This window comes from Solanum dulcamara, chromosome 11, assembly GCF_947179165.1.
Source record: "Solanum dulcamara chromosome 11, daSolDulc1.2, whole genome shotgun sequence".
In the NCBI taxonomy this organism is placed as follows: Eukaryota; Viridiplantae; Streptophyta; class Magnoliopsida; order Solanales; family Solanaceae; genus Solanum; species Solanum dulcamara.
In genome coordinates, this window is record NC_077247.1 from 48,070,780 (window position 1) to 48,093,912 (window position 23,133).

The 23,133-nt window shown below is 33.2% G+C and overlaps 3 protein-coding genes across 5 annotated transcripts; 2 read left to right on the plus strand and 1 right to left on the minus strand.

The window, feature by feature from the left end:
- LOC129873289 (general transcription and DNA repair factor IIH subunit TFB2) lies at positions 1-8,831 on the plus strand. Of its 2 annotated transcripts, XM_055948354.1 has the most exons (15): positions 1-231; positions 1,026-1,193; positions 2,690-2,758; positions 3,636-3,729; positions 3,898-3,998; positions 4,133-4,181; positions 4,253-4,312; positions 5,028-5,096; positions 5,448-5,531; positions 5,628-5,711; positions 5,952-6,037; positions 7,197-7,287; positions 8,013-8,093; positions 8,336-8,410; positions 8,513-8,831. In XM_055948354.1, exons 1-15 carry the CDS (start codon positions 119-121, stop codon positions 8,648-8,650), a joined length of 1,362 nt encoding a protein of 453 aa, XP_055804329.1. In that variant the 5' UTR covers positions 1-118; the 3' UTR covers positions 8,651-8,831. The 2 variants fall into 2 exon arrangements, with proteins under 2 accessions (XP_055804329.1, XP_055804330.1); XM_055948355.1 differs by lacking the exons at positions 1-231; positions 2,690-2,758 and adding an exon at positions 2,799-3,105 and having other exon boundaries at positions 1,107-1,193.
- Positions 8,832-10,081: 1,250 nt separating this feature from the next.
- On the plus strand, positions 10,082-12,252 carry LOC129874994 (tetraspanin-19-like). 2 transcript variants are annotated; one of them, XM_055950408.1, is made up of 6 exons: positions 10,082-10,447; positions 10,584-10,683; positions 10,809-10,889; positions 11,410-11,514; positions 11,600-11,799; positions 11,898-12,252. In XM_055950408.1, exons 1-5 carry the CDS (start codon positions 10,281-10,283, stop codon positions 11,780-11,782), a joined length of 636 nt encoding a protein of 211 aa, XP_055806383.1. In that variant the 5' UTR covers positions 10,082-10,280; the 3' UTR covers positions 11,783-11,799; positions 11,898-12,252. The 2 variants fall into 2 exon arrangements, with proteins under 2 accessions (XP_055806383.1, XP_055806384.1); XM_055950409.1 differs by having other exon boundaries at positions 11,910-12,252.
- A 1,017-nt stretch (positions 12,253-13,269) lies between these two features.
- Positions 13,270-18,138, minus strand: LOC129873919 (E3 ubiquitin-protein ligase AIRP2-like). The gene is made up of 5 exons (XM_055949111.1): positions 17,786-18,138; positions 16,587-16,737; positions 16,414-16,480; positions 16,078-16,312; positions 13,270-13,848 (listed from the first exon to the last, which is right to left on the minus strand). The coding sequence occupies exons 1-5, from the start codon at positions 17,881-17,883 to the stop codon at positions 13,638-13,640; spliced, it is 762 nt and encodes a 253-aa protein (XP_055805086.1). The 5' UTR covers positions 17,884-18,138; the 3' UTR covers positions 13,270-13,637.
- Between the last annotated feature and the right edge of the window lie 4,995 nt (positions 18,139-23,133).

Here is a 23,133-nt window from a genome sequence, read left to right on the forward strand (position 1 = left end):
TCCGGCCGTATTTATATTTATATTAGCAGAAGTAGTGAAGAATCATCATTCAGCAAAGCTAAAACCCTAGCTTGAGAAAATTGAAGTATTGAAAACCTTTATTTGATCTATAACAACAATGCCGCAAGTGAAGATCGTGGCCAGGAATTTCATGGACATGGTGGCTTCATTGCCTGTAATGAAACTCGACATGCTTTACGACAATTCCTTTATCTGTGAAGCCATTCTTAGGTATTCTAAAATCCCCAATTTGAACGAATGTTTAGAGTTTTTCTTGTGGCACAACCATTTATATTTGCGCAAAGCTTTGGTTTCATATTTAGCTAATCTTATAGTGCCCCTTTTTGTTTTTTGATTACTTTCTGCAAGTGAAAATGATGTAATTTTACCAATATAGCCTATCGTGATATATGGCGTGTAAATTTGGATGCAAAAGAAGTTTACTTTGTCTTTGAGCTTATTATTCTGGAGAAATGAACTTCAAGCTATAGCCATAGATTGACTCAGTTAATCAGCAGCAGGTGCTGACACATATATAAACATACACAAGCACAGTTTTATAATGTTGAATGTTTTTGTAGATAGTATTTATACTTTTTTGTATTTATTGCAACAAGAGATTGGTTAATTCAGTAGTACTTAGCACCCACTGTATTCACCTCGAGCTACAGCACGAAAATACTATGTGAACTGACAAAAAAAAATGCTATGAATCCTTATAAAAAAATGACTGTGGGTCTTGTTTGTCATTATGAACCTGATGGAACGTATTACTACAAAAGAGATTGTATTTTGAGTACGATGGATCTAACGAACAGAATAAGTTTTAGAAGACCTTTTTAAATTTTTTATATGATGTAAATTTGTAGAAATATGCTGCTCATGATTAGTTGGTACATCTCTGATCAGAGTATTTGAAAAAATGAAAAAGAAAAAAAGAAAAAGGAAAAGGAAAATCTCTTTTGTTGATAGTATTTTGAACATATGCTATATTATGTGCGTAATTTGTTCATTTCTTTTGCTAGATCGTTACCTCCCTTAGCGAAGAAGTATGTGCTGCAATTGTTGTATATAGACATACCCATTTCAGCCAAGTCGATGGAGGAGTGGGTGCTTCCAGATGGATTCTCAAAGCATAAAGTTGCCATTGATAGATTGATACAGTTGAGAGTAATGACAGAAACATTTGACAGGTTATTGAGCAGATTCTTCTCTTACTTGATAGTTACTATATTTTCTTGTGTTGAATAATGCTGCTTATTCCAATTTAGTTATGGAAGTGATGGTTAACCTTTCTCTGTGCGCCTTAGCTAGGAATTGCAATGTAGGGAGGTTGGAGTTGTAACTAATATAGGAGTAGAATAAGGGATCGAGTGAGCCTGAACACATAATTTTACACAGCTTTGTGTTCCTAGATTTCTAGTTTCTAGAATCTACAGACTTTTGCTTCTACATCCTGACAGTAATTTATTTCTGGTCAAACCTCTCCATAACAATCTTGCTTGTTCCAATATATTTTGGATTTAATAGTGACTGACTGTTATACACCTATAACAACATTTGACCCTTAAATTTTATTTTGCTGTTATAGACAAAGAAAGATACGAAAAATCTATTTTTTAACGTGATAAAAGATGATAAACTTATTTAAATTTAAAATCTCAGATGTATTCATATTTCAACAATTCAAAATTAAAGAATGCTGATACATCATTAATAAAATTTTGACCCTTACAAGATAGAATTTTCTTGTCTAATGGACTACAAAAAATGCACAAATCTTTCAATGAAAATTTATTTAATTATCGAAGTATGTACCGATGTAATATTCTTTGTCAAAAGTGGTGTTGTAATGTATTAAAATTTTAAAATATTTGGTAAGAATGCTAGACCTGTTAGTAGTTAACTTAGAGATTCTATTTCTATATTTGGCTTTATAACAACAAAGCATTTATTACTTTCATTATTATGAAAATAAATGGCTAGCAACAAAAGTGGGAAATTAGTAAATTAAAATCAATTAATATTTAAGATTGTTATAGAGGGGTAATTTTACAAAGAGCGTACTGTCGCAAAGATGGTTGTTGTTGTTATAGACAAAAAGCTGTTGTAGAGAGGTAAAATGTAACATAAAAATCGGTTTTGAATTAAATATTGCTTTTATAGTTAATTGTTGCTATATATTGAGAATGAACTTCTGATTTTCTCCTTAGATAGTGAGTAGCAAAGACGGGTAGGGTTTCGAGTTTAGGGTTCTTACTTCTACTTGCAGCTCATCGAAGTTACTGCCTGTGGATTTAAATTTTCCTTCTCAGCCAGATGTGGATGTTGTATAGAAGTCTGGCTGTATTTACTTTTCCGCTTGATCTTTATCTGGTTGTCATGTTTTTCACTTAGCACTCTAAATAATGACACATGAGCAAAAGTAGAACTTTTGTCAAAATAAGCAAGCATGATCAAAAATTCAAAGGGAATATCTTGATTTGCCAATGCTTGCTTATCTTTCTTTTGTTTTTTCCTTTTAAGTTTTTGCTCTTTATAAGCATTATAGAAGTTTTAGGTAGTCGAAATCATGCCTCAACTATTGGAATGACAAAAAACCCGGTTAGGGTGGTTCACAATTTCTTTGCATGTTGTTTTAGTCAATTTTTGATTGTTGTGCGTTGCCATTCTCTTTGATTTCTTACAGGAAAAAGGAAGCCACTTATCAACTAAACCCAAAATTTCAATATAATCTTCAGAAGCATATAGTCCACGGGTAAGCTTTATTATCTTATGTATTTTATTTTTCTCTATAGGTGTTGATGATCACTATGGGCTGAGCTTCTCTGAGATGGGTGATTGAAAGAAGTACTAGCCAATGACATTCGGCGTGTAGACACCAGATTGCTGGTCTATTTATCCCCTTCTCAAGGGAACGAGTTGTGGTGTTCTTATATGGTCCTGGGGAATCCTTTTTTCATGAGCTAACTTTTGGGGTTGAGTTAGGCCCAAGGTTTAGTTTTATCATATGGTATCAAAGCCCGACCTGACAATCCCTATTGTTGTGTTTCTCAATGTTGAGCCTCCGTGTTATGTTACCAAGCTCTGGTTGTCTTGTTCTGGGTGAGTGTTAAATCCACATTGATTGAGGGAATGGGTTGTGGTGCCTTAATATTGTCTTGGGAAATCCTCCCTTCATGAGCTGACAATCCTCCCTTCATGAGTTGACTTTTGGGGTTGAGTTAAGCCCAAGATACATTTCTTCACGTATTTGCATACTTGAATAAAGTTGGCCCACATGGAGTTGAGTAAATATAGAGAATTAATATAGGTGACTGCAACTAGTTTGGGATTGATCTATTGAGGCAAAGTTAATATTATTGTTGTTGTTGAACAAGTATATTCGCACTTTTGTATATTTTCCGTCTTATTCATTCTATATGACTTCTTGATTTATCTTGCTAAATTTCACCATTGGGCTAAAGTTCAGTATTCGACCCTGGTACATTGACCCTCAGTTGACCTGTAAGATGCTATACTTGATGCAGTAACTAGTTGTGGTAATATTTCTACATGATGCTGAAATATCTGTGATATCCTTGGTCTCGTAATTCCACAATTTGGATTATAATATGTGAGTTCAATTACTGTAGTGGAGTCTTACCAAGGGAACCAATGCCTTCTAATATCACCGTGAGGCTTCCTAGCTTGGAGGAGTTAGAGGCTTATGCCGTTGAACAGTGGGAGGTATGACTTGCATTATGTTAGTAGTTCGTGTCCATTGATTTTCAGGGAGAGTTCAGAATATGTAATAATATGTTGTGAGACAATCTGCTTTGCTTTCGGTCTTGATCAAACTGCAGCCTGAATATAATTTTGGCAACTCTTTTTATGACTTGCAACTGTCGCAACCAGTGCTTTCTACTGCACCTTATAAGCTCCAGTGAAGCTGGAAAGGGCACAAACATAAGCTCTTCGATGATGAAAATCTTCCAGCGTGGACTTTTAAGTCAGAGGTACCGGCCACTTCAGTATTATGGATATATATATAATACTCACACATACATATGTATAGTTCTTTGTCCGCATGTGAATGGAAGATTTTGTGATAATCGACATAATCTCCATGAGTTCATGCCTTCTTAAGCAGAGATGATAGAGAACCTCCAAGGTTGACTGAAAGTGGGTTCCAGTTCTTGGTACGAGTTTCTAAATTTTCTCAATCAATCACATTTTAAAAAAAAATTGTATTGACCGTGGCGTGTTACAGCTAATGGACACAAATGCACAGCTTTGGTACATCATCAGGGAGTACATAACAAATGCTGAGGTATAATTTTTGATGCTTTTCATAGTATTCATTGGTGATGACCTCCTTCTCTCTCTCGGTCCCTCGGGTTTGCTTTTGCATCGGAAGCACCATCAGTCCATTAAGCAGTGTTGTAATTCAATTACATACAACATTTGCTTATCCCTCACTTTGGCGGCAAGTCTTCTGATAGACTTTGAAGATAAGGAGGTAGGTGGGGTGGAAATCTCAGTGATGTAGATTTGGCCTTTAAGAGCTTGCTGATTATATCTGCCTACTCTGTCTCTCTACGGTCATCAAAGCATAAGCATTCCCAAGCCAAGATAAAGGAAGAGAGTTGCAGGAGGTTGTGCCCAACGTAAAAATAGTCAAACTATTTCAAGTCATTTGAACACTGAAAAAATATGCAGAATGATACAGGGGATTCATACAAGATCATATAGCTAACCTCAATTAGTTCGAGGATTGGAACCTAGTTGAGTTGAGCTCATTAGTTCCACCTCAGATATTATTGTTGTTGATCACATATTTTTAGGCACTCTTTCTTTGTTTCCTTACCTCTGTAAATTAGTTAATACAAGCAAGAATCGAGAAGATATTCACTCTATGATTTAAGATTTTGGTTGAGAAGATATTGTACCTATGACCATAATGTTGGTTGAGTGTGGACTTCAATTTTCCTAACTTCTGGAAACTTTAATCAAATTTCTGAAACAATTACTTTGTATTAATGCAGGAGCGAGGTGTGGATTCGGCAGATCTTATTGCATTTCTTTTGGAGCTAAGCTTTCATGTTACTGGCAAGGTATTACTAGACAGAGCTAGGACTTCTTGAATTAAGTTTGTCCTGGAAATGTTACTATGATACCATCTTTTGAACTCTAAATGCTTGAATTTTAGTTGGTTCTGGAGCGCACTGGTGTTTGGTTGAAAAGTGGTGAAGTTTTTTTTGCAGAAAGTTTTGTACTTCTTCATTTTTTTTAAAAAATAGAGTAATAATTAATAACCTTCTCAAAAAATAATAATTAGTAAGTTTGAAAAACTGTATAATATTGCGAAAAAGTCTTTCAACCATTTTCCCAACCAAACGCCTGTAAGTCTCATTTCCTCAGTATGCTTAAGTTTCGTATATTTCTTGAATTGTCTTCTGATATAGGCATACAACACAAACACAATAACTGATCTCCAGCGAAGTATAATTAAGGACCTTTCAGATTTGGGACTGGTTAAGCTGCAGCAGGTGAATACTACTTGTTGCCCCATCAATGAGCTCATGAGAATGAATGGATTCTATCTTTTCCATTATGTTCTTAATTACCCATTTGATGCTGTTTAGGGAAGGAAAGAGAGTTGGTTTATTCCCACCAAATTGGCGACCAACCTGTCAATTAGCTTAGCAGATACAACATCAAGGAAACAGGTATGCTGCACTCACAAGTGTTCCCTTGAGTAGTTGGGTCAAGCTACACAGAAATCCAGTTTTATTTATTTGTTTTCTATCTTTATTCTTACAGTTTTCTTATAAAGCAAGCATGTACAGAAATTTAGAATTTTGTGCTTCCTGTCATCCAGATTTAAATTCTCAAATTTGTTTGGAACAAGTTCAATGATACCTTATTGACTGCAAATGCGTCTTTTCCTTCCCACCCACATTCATCAGGGATTTATTGTTATTGAAACAAACTTCAGACTGTATGCATATTCAACATCAAAATTGCACTGTGAGATCCTACGCCTTTTTGCAAGGTATGCGAACAATTTGCTTCTGTTGCTTGTGTTTCTTTCTGTCCTTTGGTTGAGTAAAGAGACAATATGGGAAGAACTGGTGCTAACTCTCCTTCTCTTGATAGCATTAGCTGGACTCTGTTGCTACTTTTTGTTGGAATTAATACCATCACAAACAGTATCTGACACTAGACTGGTGCTTGCCAAGAAATGCATTACTTGTATCATTTGTGAGTTGGGAGAGGATGTCCGATTTATGAATCTTCATTTACCTTCGTAGAGACAGAAATATCAGGCAGATCTTGTTCTTCTGGCAATATTATTATCTAAAGTATTCCATTTGATTTCACTTCCATTTATGCAGCTTTCCGAGATTCATTCAGCATCTGAATCTCATTTGCATCATGTAGTCTCTAAGGTGCATTGATGCAGCTTTTCCAGCATGATTATGGTGGTTTGATTTGTTTACCTCCATACAGAGTAAAAAGGAGAACATATAGATAGTATGAGTCAAATTTTAGCATATTCACCATGCATGTGCAATATATTAAACAATTGCGATGCAGACATTAAGGCTTATCTAGATTCTGGGGTATACTAGAGAGTTGGCTTCCCCTATGACGGTGTTCTGTTTAAGACAGCTTCTCCTATACTTAATATTTAGTCTATCAGATGCAATAAATGCTACCAAAATGGAAATAATTATACACACATCCCTCCCCGCTAAAAAAAAGTAAAGAACTAGTTATGTAGATAAAAAATGATGAATGACATTGTGCATCTACTGCCTCAATGCAGAAGATGTCACCAAAAAGAATGGGACACTTTCAAATCTGTGTCAAAATTGGCCAGGGTAAACACAATCATTGATGCTTGGAGTTTGGATTAAATAGGGTCCATACTGCTAATATTCTTTGGAGTTTATAAGCTGGAGAATTTCAGCAGAGCTATTGGAAAGTGGATGACATGTTTAAAGTGCAGAATGTTTCTAGGGATGGTTGTTTGAGCTTTTGCTTCTCTCTTTCTTCCCCTTCTGAGATAAGACCTTGATTCCAATTATCAATGTGTGTTATGCCTAATACTGTGTTTGGCTGTTGAATGTTTATTTTCTAGTAGTAGATTTCTTTCATTAACTTTTGTGGTTAGATCACTAAGTAACAAATTTTCGCTGCAAATACAGGGTGGAATACCAGCTTCCAAATCTCATTGTTGGTGCTATTAACAAAGAAAGTTTGTATAAAGCTTTTCAAAACGGCATTACTTCTGAGCAGGCAAGTTTCAACTGCTATTTGTTTATTGACAAGCATTGTCTTATATCAGAGACAACTAATTAAATCTAGCTGAGAAAGTCAACTGTATGTGGAGTGCTATATTTGTATAAAGCAAAATGTTGAAAAAGATTGATGATGTGGGACTTTTTTGTTGGAAGTTCTTATTAATTCTTCATCAGCTGTACTTACGAAAGAAAAATATTGTTGGTTAGTTGATAGATGTTGATTAATTACACGCCTCTCAGAAAAGGTCATTTTATGGTTTTGTTTCTTGTCCTTTAATCCACTTATCATGTTTAATATTAGTTACTTGCGTTGTTACACCTTTCAAAATTAGCACACTTATGCAGGAATGGAAGTACATGAACCTATTGTGCTTCTGGTGCCAAAGTTCTTACTGCACTACCGCATTTATAATTCTGTATGAATTAGAAAGAGTTAAATATGACAAAATGGAAACCTTTGCTGGAGTTGTCTGGACTGGTTTATACTCAAGTTCCAATTATCCTCATCCTTAGTTATCAAATACATTGGCTTAGACGTCATGGTCCCCCCCCAAAAAAGGAACAACTTGTCATGGTGATTTGTCAAAATGTTTCAAGTGATATTATGAAGTCTTCTGTTTGGATGTACTTATACTACACAAATTGAGCAGCTACTCTACAATATCTTTCGCTTGAAGTTAAATTTTGACTGCTGTTGTGATTTGGATGCATGGATTGCAGATAATTTATTTCCTTCAGCAGAATGCACATCCTAGGGTTGCAGAGAGGATACCATCTGTGCCGGAGAATGTTACTGATCAGGTTCCTTCACTATTCTCATAGTATTGCAATTGAATGACAGCTCTAGAAACCAAATATTATAATTGCACCACATTTAATTGACTCTTACAGAATTTATTCTTGACTAGTAACACGTTGCCACAAATATGGCCGACCAAAATCTATTCGACCAATCCATTGACAAAGAAAGACTAATGAAATGATTTATTGGAAAACAAGTTCTTGTCCAATTAACTAATTCAACTACCACTTTCTCGTGCCAGATTAGATTGTGGGAATCTGATCTGAATCGGGTTGAGATGACGCCAGCCCACTTCTACGATGAATTCCCTTCCAAAGTGAGTGTCATGCACCATGATATTTGCATTGCAAGCTTAGTTTTGATTTAATGTTTTAATATGTTTGTCTGCCTAACATGATTGCTGTTTGCTTACTTTTAGGATGTCTTTGAGGCTGCATGTGATTTTGCCAGAGAATATGGAGGATTACTGTGGGAGGATTCTAAGCGAATGCGTCTCGTAGTTAAAGCTGATATTTTGACTGAGATGAAGGACTTTCTTCGTCGTCAAAAGCAATAACTCTCTTTCTTTTCAGACGGCCTTCATTTTCCCCAGGGGCATTGAATTAAAAGAGACTTTTGAGAGTGTAAATAAAAAAAATAGGACACAAGTCTTGAAAATGAAGTAAAAGAGACTCTTTTTTTAATTAGTGATAATGACACATATTTTAAGAATCCACAAGTTTTTTTAATTTACAAAAGACCCCTTCTCTTTTTTTCCCTGCCCCTCATCCACCCCTCAGCCCCAACCTCCCCTCGTCCACGTCATCATCACCTCCAAACAACTGGTAGATGTTTAAACATTTGTCTAAACAACTAACAAATGTTTTTATATCTCGGTCTTTAAAACAATTAGCAAATATTTTCTTATCTCTCCAAACAACTAGCTGATATTTAAAATATTTTTATTGTTTTAACTAAAGAATTATCAAAAACATCTAAACAACTTAGGATTGTTTAAATATCTTTTGGTTGTTTGAACTAAACAACTTAGGGTAGTTTAAACAATATCTCTTGATTGCTTAAACTACTCCTGTTTATATAAATAATATATCAATTTTTTTTTATAATTTTCACAATCAAATCAGAGTGAAGAAAAAATGAGAATGAGAACATCCTCCGAAGAAGATGAAAACACAAAAAAATTGAAAAGAAAGGGAAAAACGGAGAAGAAAAAAGGCAAAGAAGTTAAGGAAGAAGAAGATGAAAGGGAAAAGGAACAAGAGCGTTTAAAAAAATGGAGAAAAGAAAAGAGAAGAGAAGAGGGAAAAGGAAAACAGAGCGTTTAAAAAAATGGAGAAAATGAATAGAATTTAGGATTTTATTAAAAAATTTTGATCTTTTAATTTTTATCCTAAACTTTTAAATATTCTAATTCAACCCCATCTCTTCATAACTAACCCCTAATTAAATATTTATAATAAAAAAAAAAAATAATAAAAAAAAATCTCCTATCCTTCGTTTCACTCTCAAAAATCCCTTTTAACTCATTTTCGCTAGATAGTTGTCGTCCGGCTATATGTTTATTCCCAGTTGAACTTGTACATGAATTTTGTTGTGGGTGTATGTATTCATTGTGCTTCGACTGCGCTCTTTCGACACCTTGTAATTTATACCAATAATGGGATTACAAATCATCTTCAAGTCTATTGATTTATACTAATATACTACCATCATGATGATCTTCATCTATTCCAAGTATCTTATCTCATCATGTTACACTACAAACTAATTGTGGTCATAAAAACTATATCTACACAGAATCATTTTGACAATAATATATCCTCCAAAATCTTGTGATGTTTTTAACATGAAATTTTGAAAATAGAGAGTTGTTATCCTTGACCACATATTTGGACAAAGACCCTTTTTGGGTTTATATAAGTAAAACAAGCAACTCATAATTAAGTAGGTCCTGCAGAGTAGTAGATAACAATAAGCTCTTTCTTGGAAATTTCCTTTTTTCTTAGCCTATGTGGGCAATTTTTGCATATCAAAGAAAGTCATCATCACTATTATAAGTCATATCAATATGCGTTTTAATGCATTCTTCAAGGTTATCCTTTCAACGTAAGAGCTAATTACCTAGCAAGTGCTCTTCTATGTCCCCTCCCAAGTGAGTGAGAAACAGTTCCTCTTTAAATTTCACGATGGTAAAACTTGTAAAGAGCTGCCTGCGATTATCCCTCAAGATCACAAACATAACAATAGGATTTATGGGCATTGCTATGGTTCTTTATGGTATATGGATGATTAGAGTTTGGCAGCGCGATGCTGCCAACTCACCATCTTCCCCTGATTATGCTCAGTTTCCTTGGTGAGTTCTCACTAAGAAACTCCCCTCGTAAGAAGGGGATTCAACAATTTATATAAATGTAATTTTTTATTTTACCATACAATATAATTTTCCAATGAAAGAAATGGTAATTCTCACTCTGGTGAAATAATGACAGGTTCATCCATGCATTTCTTGGTATTGGCATTGCTTTGTGTGCAATCACTTGCCTTGGTCATGTTGCTGCAAACTCTGCCAACTCCTATTGCCTCTCATTTGTATCCTTTTTCTTTATACTTATCTATATGTTCTTTCAGGGAATTTATTTTTGTCCCAAAGGGGTTGTTGCAAAAAGAGACTTCATAGAAAGAGATCAAAAGAATGGACCTTAACTATATTATAGTATATGTTCATCATATTTGTGCTTCTTTTAGCAGAGATTGCAATTACAGCTGATGTTTTCTTGAACTCTGACTGGGAAAAGGTATGCCTCTAATAAATCTTCTATCATATTGTTATATTTAAATTATCTTTCTGTATTCTATTGATCAAAGACATCAACAAAACAACTTTATTGCTTCTCTCTAATGTTCCTTTTCTTTTATAACATTGTTACTAACACATCGACTAATTTCATGAGGTACATGTTACAAAAATAGGAAAATATAATTGAAGAAGAAATGACTTTGAGGCGTGAAAGAATCGACTTTCCTTAAAGAGATATCGCTCGCATACAGAATGGGGAATACATGCAATTCCCTTCAGGATACAACAAAACCCATGTTTATACCTGCAGATTTTTATTACGCTACTTAAGAGATGATTTTTACTTTCAGAATTCTTTCACGAACAGATGTAGACTCTATTTATTTAAGACCTCTATGTATAACAGACTATCTAACTGCTATCTCCTAGCAACACATTTACCGAGTAACTCTGTCCCACCGTGGCTTTGACAATTGCTTCATTTCAATGCCCTCTTTATGCCTTTTTGCCTCAATCAGGATTTACCAGAAGATCCATCAGGAAGGTTTGATGATTTCAAGGATTTTGTGAACTCGAATAGCGATGTCTGCCAATGGATTACCCTGCTTTGTGTTCTAACACAGGTAACTTCAAGCAATTTCAGTATGTTTTTCTTGTCTCAAATTTACGTTACGCGATTCTTAATAAATTAAAATTGATAATAAGCAGGGGTGTTGTATTTTATTGGCTACAATTCTAAGAACTCTTGGGCAAGTTAAGGAAAATAATCATGAGTATGAAGGTGAATATGCAGAACCATCAGCTCCACTTCTTCGCCCTCCAGAAATGCCATCAAATCCACTGTATCCATATGTTTTTGGTGAACCACATCCTATCTACAAGATTGTTTGAGTTTTGGAAGACAAAAGGTTAGTTCCATTGTAAAAGTTGGTAATCTTGAAACTTTTTTTTTTTTTGGGGGGGGGGGGGGGGGGGGAGGGCTTTTTATGTAATTGAAGTTTTCCAGTTTTTGCATAAGCTAAAGTGAATGAAGTCCTCCTTTATGGAAAGAAGAAGGTTGTTGAGGCAGCATTAAGTAGCACAACTCAAATATTGAACTTGAAGTTTGGAGATTGGGGCTAAGGAGAATTGATTATGCTATGTAAGCTTGTCCAATTGCTTAAGAATGAATTTTATCAGACACACAATAGATCATACTGTATATTTACTAGTAGTATCGTTTTGCAACTTTTATGTTTTGAGTGGTATTGGTTCGTTTATCACAATGAATTATATTTGTTCGATATGTTATTTTCCAATGTATATCTTGAATATTGAACGAAGAAAAGAAAGGAAAATGAAGAGTGAACCATTCAGATTGATAGATTATATGAACTACTTATGACTTTTATCTTACAAAATCACTCTGCGCAAATTCATTCATATGCTTGGTAAAAAGAGGAAGTCACATTGGTTCAAATATACTTGTATCTTTTTCTTTAAACTTACAAAGACTTAAGATGGAGAAAAAATGGCTATATGAAGAACTACACATGTTATATTAAAAAATAATCAATGATGAACTTGGACACTGATACTGTGATATATCAATGGAACCTATTAATAACAGCTGATACCAATTTTCTGTATGAATTTTACAAGAGATGAATCAAAGAATAGACAAGAACATTGGAAATATCCCTCACAAGACTAGAAAGAGAAGAAAAGAAAAGGGAGAAGATTACCAGCAGAGGGATCTTTCTCAGTTTAGTTTGGAAAACTTAAAAAGATGTGTTCAGTGAAGTGAAATATTTTAAGGGTGTTATTTAAGCTATAGCGAAACATTAGGGATGATTTTGGTCCAAAACTCCCTTGTTTAGCTTCACAGACAACTGTCTCTTCATCCTGCTAAAAGACCCTACAGTACGATCCATTATATACATGTAGACATGGGCGGAGCCAGATAGGGTCAAGGGGTTTCATTTAAACTCCCTTCGACGAAAAATTACATTGTTTATAGATGATTAAAATTATATTTTAATATATATATATATATATATATATATATATATATATATATTAGATGTTAAACCTCCTTAGACTTATGTGTTTACTTCATATTTTTAACCTGCTTAGTAAAAATTCTGAGCTACTGCATGTAGATGACCTTGCTCTAAGAATTATAGGCCATCAAGTTATAATATTCTCTATAGTAGAGAAGTGAGGTTATGACTGAGCTCATGGATGGATTCAAGAGTTTTGCAGATTTATAGTACAAGTACTTGCAGAGTTTCCACTGATAAATAGACATTAATCATTTCAGTTGGTTGTGGACCTGTGGTTGTTTGGATATCCATCCTACTTCAAATGCTTGCAAGAAAGGGAAAATTACACATTGGTAACTAAATACATCATATATATTATACACTCTAATAGATGGCAACCATAAAACACTGCACTTGAGAAAGCCGCAAATGCTGGTATTTATGGCATACTTAAAGATTAGGAAACAAACAACAAAAGGGTACACTTGTGTTTTCAAGAAGTAAAACTGGAACTGTACAGGCATATACAAATTAGGAGATACAATTAAAAAGCTCCATTTTTGGCTAATCTAACTTACTTAGCTTCAACCCCTGCACCATGATGACTCGGTCGGTTTTTTCTAATCAGAAGGTGATAAAGTAATCCACCTGCATTTCTAAATCTAGTGTGACCAATTTCTTGATCTTTGGTATGATTCAATCCCAATGAAAGCATTGCTCATCTACCTTATATGAGTATCATAGTGATCAAAAACATTATCCGGCACGATCAAGGGTAACTTATCTATAAACATGAATAGCCTCCTCAGATTCTCCCTTGTTATTGTTGACATGTCCACGACATCTTTGTTGTCCATGTATACCCACAGATCACCGGAGTTTACCCTTTTAAGACTATCGCGGCAGAAGGGACATGACTGTGACCTCGAACGCCTGCAATGTGTTGTATCAGATCACTCTCACTCTCTCAGTGTGAGTAGTTGTACGAGCAAAATTAGCAGTACAGAAAGGAGATAAAATGCTGAATGGACATCTTTTGCAGAGTAATAAAGTACAATGCCCTAGCATAAACGAGTGCAATAGTGACCCAAAAAAAAAGCAAGTACGTGACCACCAGCAAGAGCTACTATTCTACCCAAAGAGGCCCTTTAACGGAAAAATGGTACTACTAAGTTTCATATATCGCTTGCCACAAGAACTTGATAATTTCAAATACTAAAAAGGAGATTGCTACAGCTTAGAATCAATTTAACATACTCAGAACGCAGAAATTCGCCACAGTGCTTTTCCCTTTCTTCCCTCTTAATAATTTCCCATTAGGTTCTAAGAAGCAACGGTAAAGTTGAAGGGGAACCTTGGAGCAACAGTAAAGTTGTCTCCATGTGACCTATAGGTCACGGTTCAAGCCGTGGAAGCAGCCACTAATGCTTCCATTAGGATAGACTCTCTACATCACACCCCTTGAAGTGCGGCCACCTTCCCCGGACCCTGCTAATGTAAGATGCTTTGTGCACTGGGCTGCCCAATGTTGTAAGACGCAATTCCCTAACTTTGGTGCCAGAATATAGTATTCCCCTGTTTCATTTCATAAAGCTGAATAAGATATAGCAGGACCGTATTTACTTCACCCCAAGATAACTGAATGGTGGAGTAACTTATATCCAGCAGTAAGTTTATGCCTCCTCTTGTGCTTTAGAGGACCATGGGAAACCTGTTATCTCACTTTTCCTAAGAAACATCCCCCATGGATAGGCAGCAACCTAGGTCTGTAGAGATATCTTTACCTAATATAATTGACAACTCCAAATGCCGTTAAATGGGAAGAAACATATTTACATGGACTAGGAAACTAGCTCTAGCTGCAACGTTTGTGTAAATAGCCCCTGCAATCTGCAGAATAGCAGGACATCTAGGTGTCTGCAGGATCTCTACATTGTACAACAATCTGTCATCATCAAGCAAAAGAACTTGTAGGCTCAGTTAGGAAGTGCAGGTCTGCCTCTTCGCATTTAATTCACCAATTTTTCATTTGACTATTTATTAGTGACGCTCTCCATGCCACCCGCGCGCACGGGGACATTCTCATAAAACATCTCGGGTCAGCATGTTCAAAAGAAGACACTGAAATCCAGTGCTGCGGCGATAGGAAAGAGCACAGATGCACTCCAGCTTCTCAGACAATGCAGCTACTGATTAGCAGGAAAAATCACACTCTGGCTGCAACATTGGAACATGTTTCCCCAAAACAGATAGTTAAGATGATGACTGCTAGTTTTATATAGAGCTTAACACTGATAATACTCTCACTCAATAAACTGAAGTAACATTTAAAATTTAAGATAGTGCACTTCCCCTGCACATGAGCACCGCATCATAATGACACGAAAACAATAAAAAAGAATATGAGCACACAAAGCAGATCAGCCTAGGCTATATAGCTATATCACTTAAAGTAGCTCCCTTTTACCATGTTCTTCTCAACTACGCCATAATACACAGAAGGAAACTGCTACCCATCTGAAGCATTTATCATAATTTATTAAAAATTGCCATGTTAGTGGATTTTTAAATATATTTACTAAGTTCATGGTCAGTGAATGGTATTACATAACATTTCACTATGACAAATTACCAAATGCCAACCATCCAAAAGGAGGGGGAGATACAGATGGAGGCATTTGCCTAAGCATGTCATCTCTATAATGAATTGCAAAAACTAAGGTACAAAAGAAACGGCTTATTAAAAAGACCTTTTTTATCATTAAAGTTATGTGGCTAACATGCAAACAAGAAAGTAAATACTGACCTAACCCTTTAACAACCCAGATCTAGCTATTAACTTGTTCCTTCCCTAGCCGTCTTTGAAATAGCTGGCCTGATAAATATAGAAAGAAAGCCACAGACTACCTAATAGAGGGACCACACACCTCACACCAGGAAGCACTTGACGGCTGTTATGTAAAACATCTAAGTGTATTCATATAGAAGGGGGTTAGAAAGAGTACAAATGAAATGTGGGATGGCGTAGGATGGGAGAGTTAACGTCTTAAGAAGTGACTCAAAATTTACCAGGGCCACCGATGATAGAGAACTGACTATGAAATCTATTAGTTAAACTTAACATACAGCTTCTATCTCACACAAACTGCACATAAAACATACCATTCACGATAGCATTTCAAGCAAAGGGCGTGATTGCATTTGGGAAGGACAATTTTGCTGTTCATTTCCATGCAGATTCCACATTCGTCTTCCCTTTCAATATCCGAATCAGAAGATTGTCTGTAATCCTCATCATCCCTTCTCCTGTATCTCTCCTGGCAAACTGCTTTTTGCTTTTTGTCTTCTGAATCCGTAACACCTCTTTCAAGTTGAAGTAAGGATGGATAAATAACAGCTGCACAAGATTAATGATGATTAGCAACCATTATTCAGTATAGCTGATATATCTTAATAGTTTACATGAATGTAAAAATGAAGGAAAATGTAGAAACTCACCATAGAACTCCCTAATGCTTGCTTTCCTTTCATGAACTGACATGGTTGTGGTGCCATCAACATAAACCTAGAGCCAGAAAAAGCAAAAATGATCCAATGCCACAGTTATTGCAACATGAAAAACAGCTTGAAATAGAGGGGATTGGCAATGCATGAACATGAACGATCCAAACCTTGTAAATAAGAATTCTCAACAATCCAAGGGCACCAGCAAGGTGGCAATCAGTCCACTGCACTAAGAAAAGGAACAGGTGCGCTGCTGGACTGTAGGACATTCTCATCTGTAGGCAAGCTCCATCATATTCTCTGGGAAAGTCAGAGGCCCTGCACCCAAATTCCCAACAATCATATTCCATTACCAGGTCCAGACAAACATGTTCACCATACAGAACAAAGAGAAGTCATCAAACAAACCTAACTGAATTGCAAAAGCCACCAAGTAAAGGAGGGGGGTGGGAAAAGAAAAAAGGAACAGTAGAAATGAGGAATACAGAATGGACAATGCAACAATTTATTACTTCCTTTTATGATTGCTCAGCTATGTAACCACATTGCAACAAATTGATTTTCAAGGAAGGGGACACCATTACAAAAATAAGCATCTCTAGCCCACACTCCCCCAAAAAATAAAAGAACCCCTAGAGTGGGAAACAATCACCTTACAGCAAGTACCTAAATGGATATAGTCAAGATGAAGGCAGGCCTTGGAATCATAAACAAAGGCTACTTAATCATAATATTAGAGCTTAGACGCTTTTACAAGCTAAGCATCAGATAAGCATTAAAAATGACACCTTTATAACATCAGATTAACATTAAAAATGATGACTTTATCTCCGTTTGAAGCAATCAGAGAAGCGAACTTGAAACAAACACTGAAAACAACCTTCTTCAAAAGCACCACAGTTCTAAAATAAACACAGAGAAAACAAAAAGGAAAAGGCAAAAACAGTGTAACCACAAAAATTTCATTGCTATAAAGAACATACTAGAAACAAAGAAAAAAGAAAAAAAACTCAAAAGAATGTTAGAAATGAAAATCAAAAAAGCAGAAAATCATGAAGCTTCAGAATTTTTAGCAAGAAACAAAAACCCATATCAGAAAAATCATCCAGAAAACAAAAACAACAAACAAAGACGAAAAGAAAAACCATAGGCAAAAATAAAAAAGCAGACTTAAAATTCGAAAATGGCCTGGAACCAAAAAATCCCAAGTGAAAAAAAAAACTCGAACAAAAGGGTCTTACAGAGATGACAGTTAAACTCCAGAAAACAACAACAAAGGTTCAGTCCCAAGCAGCAATAGATAAACAAGATCAAGAAAAAGAATGATGTAAAAAAGTTAAGGATGTTAATGAAGAAGTTGACTCACAGAGTATTAGCATGCTGAATATCAGCTTCAAGAACTTTAAGAGAGTCCTTAAAGGACTTTCGCATTGGCCCTCCAATTCCAATTCCTCCCCTATTCATATCTTCTAAATCTCCCCTTCTCTTTCGCTCTTTTCTATAACCACCAAAAAATAAACCGAATTTTACTCACAAGCAAACATTCCTTACCATCACAAACCCTTTTTTTTCTCAAATCAAAATCTGTTTGATTCTCTTGGAACAATTTTCCCCAAATTTTGATGACTCTGTTTCTTCTTCTATTCTCTTCTCTGCTCTGCTTCTTTTACTGTACAGCGGAAGAAAGAGAAAAAAAATGGAGGATTTGTTATCACTAGACACGTGGACTTAAGCTTATGACACCCAAAGTGGATTCAAAAGTAATAATACTAATATACTTGGGATAAATTTGGAATTGAAATGTGTCAAAATTAATGGACCACTAAACTCGCACATCACTTTAAATTCCGCGAAACGATCCGAGTGATGTTTTTAGATTTTAATTATTCTCTTTCATATTAATTGAATTTATTAAGTAATATTTATTTATTAAAAAAATATTTAAAGTTAAAATTTAAATTATATTTTTTTATTTAATTAATCTCATAAAAAGATTAAACTTAAAATCATAAATATGAATTCTTTATTAGAGTATAACTTTATAAATAGTGTAGTTTAATTTCTAAAAAATTATAAAACTTTGTTAATGAAAAAGTTAAACATGAAAAAAAAAAATTAAAATTTTTAAATAATTTAATTATTTTAAAAAAAAAAAAAAATTAATTAATATAAAATAGATGGAATATTATTTTATTTTATTGAAGATGGTAAATTTAGTACAAACTGACATGAAAGTATAGTGCAAACAGGTTTTTGAGTCAGTTTCAGTTTGTTTTTTTATTATTATATGATGATAAATTCTTCTATTTCTCTATCTTTATTATTTATTATCTGGCTTTTTTCACTTATTTTTTTATTTTTTGTTTTTGTTTGGCTAGTTTTGTTTTGTCTGCCACTTTTTCCTTTTCTTTCGGTTGCTTTTCCTCCACGCACCGATGACGGCTACCCCACATCTTTCTTCACTTTTGTCCTTTCTATACCTATTATTTACTTGTCTTGCCACTCACTTTCTCTTTTTTGCCCTTTTACCGAATTTGGACGGCCTCATAATTCAATTATTTTCTTTTTCCGGTATTAATTATCTTTTTTCTTTAAATGAAAAGTAATTATCTTAATTTGACCTTATCTTAATTTATAATCCCTCCATCTCATATAGTATAATCACGGGATTCCAGCGCAAACTTCAATGCAAGTGCTTCAATTTAAATAAAATGAAAATGAAAAAGAAAGAGGTTAATTCAACATAAAAATTAAAAATTTAATGTGAATCCAAATTAACCATGACTTAATTACAACGCGTAACTGTTACCTTTTGTCTTTAAAATATTTGAATAGTTTTAACTTAAAATATACTATCTCCGTCTCATATTAGATAGACATCTTATTAAAAATATTTATCTCATATTACTTGATCATTTACTAAATCAATATAGAATTAATTAATTTTTTTTCTATTTTACTTCTAGGCATTTTGAATGTAAACAAATTTTAATACTAGTTATTTATATACTCTATGTATATTGCATTGATATAAACAAAGGACAAAATGGTAAAGTCTTTCAATGTTTTAACAATTTCTTAATCACCGTATAAAGTTGAAAGTTCTCACCTAATATGGGACGAAGGTAGTAACATTTTCAATTAGCATCAATCTTGAATCTTAGAACCATAGTCCATCCTTACTTGTTTTTTTTCATTTGATATTTAATATTTACAGTGATATTTAATTAATTCGAATTTACTCCACACAGAACCTAATTCTAGGAAAACCATTTTCTATTAAAAGAATTTGCACACGCAATCTCCTACAGAGTAAAGGTCTAGTAGATTATTTTATTTCAGGATTCACTGCGGAAGAGAAGGACTCGAACTTGAAACCTGAACAACCACGGGTACAGTAATATTGTCCGAAAAAAACATTTACAGAAACAACAAGTTAATGATTATTTAACGCGATCAATTACTAATTTGTGATCTCAAGCATTTTGATGAGATAATCCATGATCAAAATGACCTAGTTATTTTAATGATTCAACCTTGTTGGCTTTTGATTGAAAGTAGGTAAAACAATTAGATTAATAAAATAATTATATAGGATGGATTTATTATTATTTACAAAAGGGTGATGATTGTTTAAATTAAATTTACAAGTGTCAAGCATCAACATATAATTCTAATTCATCATGACCAAATCCTTACCAAACTTAATCAATTAGTAATTTTAATATATTTCTTCATCATTCAAAGTGCAGAATTACATAATTCTGTGTTGGGCGATATTCCATCATTGCAATATTTCTTTTATGATAAAAAGGTAAGTTTTCGATGATAAAGGTATCAGTGATATTAGTTGCTTTTAAAAAAAAATAAAAAAAAATAATCTCAGAGTGCTTTGATTATTTTTACTCTTATTTTAAAAAAATTGCCTTCAAAGTTTTACTTTTACAGAAGCACTTCAGTAAGTGTTTTTCCTTTTCTTTTCTGAAAGTGGAATAAAGAAATTTTCTAGATGTTTTTCAAAATTTTAGGTTCAAAATTTAAACATAAAGTTTATTGCTTTTTTCACCTTAACATTTTTACCAATAGTTTTTTTTTCTCCTTTTCTTTTATTGTTTCTTTTAAAAAAAATGGCATACTTTTAAATTTAAAAATAATTAACATTAAACTTCTCATTTACTCTTGATGGAAAGTCATTATAACTTCAAAACAGTCAATTTATTTAAAATCACAAATTTTAAAAAAAAATTAACTATACAAATTCTATGACATGCTTCATATTACAAATTTCACAAAAAAAAATTAAATTATATTACATAAATTGAAATAGAGAGAATATGAAAAAATCAAATATTGTTCCATATATCCCAAGAAATAAAGGAGGTCCCCTCAACACATTTTGAGAAGTTGGGATCCATTTTTTTGTATCCCCAAAAATATTGCAAATTGCACTTGCACCTACATATTTTTCTCCTATAAACCGGACACAAAAAGATTGGAACAGCGTAAAACTAGCCATTCTGTTATGAGTTACTTCCTCTGTTCCTATTTACATGTTATCATTTTAGATTTTATCCTTCTTAAAAAATTAAATAAATTTATTATTGTGTTCTTATTTAGTGTTTTCTTAAAGTTAATTTTTTAATAAATGAACATAAATTAATTTAGTTTGTTAATTAAATTGGCCCATGAACATGAATCAATCATTTAGTTTTCTTATGTTGCTCAAATTCATATTTGCAAAGCTAATAACTTTTAAGGGTAAAATAAGAAGAATAGTGTTATTTATGTATTGATTTTGTGAAATGAAAAGTATTAAGGAACATATATTTTTAGTAAGAGCAACATATAAATTGGAATGGAGGGAGTATCTAAGCAAAAAATATGTTTGGTTTCATTATGTGTGACATATTTTCATTTTAGTCTATTAAAGAAAAACATATAAATTGAAACGGAGGAAGAATCTAAGAAAAAAAAGTAAAAATTACTTAACTACACACTCTTTTTTAAAATATTTTTTTATTTTTCCTACCGTTTTAAAAAATATCAAAAATCTTATCTTTTGCTCCCTCATTCTCTTTTTCGGATACATCAATTCGAAATTCAATATCTATGATTTTTCTTCTTTTTTTAACGCCACAAATCTCTCCACAGTTACATCAATTAATCTATTTTTGAATTTCAAATATTCTCTTTTCAATTAATGATTTCAAATTATTTAAGATGTAGATCTCTTTCTATCAGTTCAATTTTTTTATTAATTTTTTTTAGGTTTTTCATCTTAAAAAATTGTTGATACATATTGCGTGGTAGTCGCTATGTATCAAACGCATTTAATATAAATTCGAATTTATGTATCATGCCAATAAAATTAGTGCATGGTACTTTACTATTTATGTAAATCATTTTGTTTGAGAAATACTGTATTTTCTAAAAGATACATTAGACATGTAATTTTTTCAGTAACATATTTTTTGTGTGTGATACATAACACAATAGTGAGTTGATATGTATATGATACATGTAATAAAATTTAAAAAATATTGAATTTGCTATATATTATGTATCATGTACGTATCAATTAATTTGACACACAATATTTTAACTATAGAACATTACGGTTTATGTATCAAGTATATTTATTGGGTAATGTGCCCAGACACATAACCTTCTAATTTGAATAAGTCTGAACAAAAATTAAAGACTCCAGACACACAACAACAACCATACATGATAGATTACACAATTTATAATAATTATGTATTAGATAAATAATTAAAGGCACGAGACACACAAGTTTAGATATGAAAATAGGCCAGAACTCATATGTATCAAAAAAGATTAACAACAAAAAAAAATATCAATCAGTTTCTCTATCAATGTTGTGTCATATACATAACTATGAATATGATACAAACTGATATTGTTATAAAAATATTAGAATTTATGTATCAAACAATAACTTTTGATAATGTCTACAGATACATAACTTTTTAATTAAATAAGGGTGGGTGTATGTATCTCATAATAGTTATGTATTTGATACAAAACTATGAACAATATACATGTGATTTTTTTTCTTCAATAAATTAATGTTATGTATCAAAACTAATATTCGAACACGATACATTGTGCATAGAAAAATATAATGTATTATAATATTGAAAAAAAGCATTATACATTAATTTAAGAAACAAAAATAACTAGATACATTAAAAATCTGAACCATTATGTATCACAAAAAAAATGAACAACAAAAAATTAAAAATAATAATCAACAATCTGATAAGCTGAAAGCAAAAAAGAATAATGAAGAAATCATTCTACACTTTCTCATTTGCTCTTAATTAACTCCTGTAACTTTTCTTCACTTTCAACAATGGAGTTATCCATGAATCTCGACCCAAAGTCCTTACCGAAGCCAACAACAACTCGACCTTCTCCTCCATTTTTTGGGTGTTCGATTTTAAAGTAAAAGAGACATCCTTCTTCGACTGATTGAATGATCACAATATTAAAAGATAGAGTATCATCCATATGTATCAGGAATTGATAGATGAAAAAACTAAAATAAAATTAAAAAAAATATTGATAATTGATGAACCGGAAAGAAAAAAATGGATGATGAAGAAGAAAATTTGTTACAATTTGAAATAAATTGGGTGAAGAAAATTGAAATTTGAATTGTTTGAAATAGTTACTATTTTGGGAGAGATT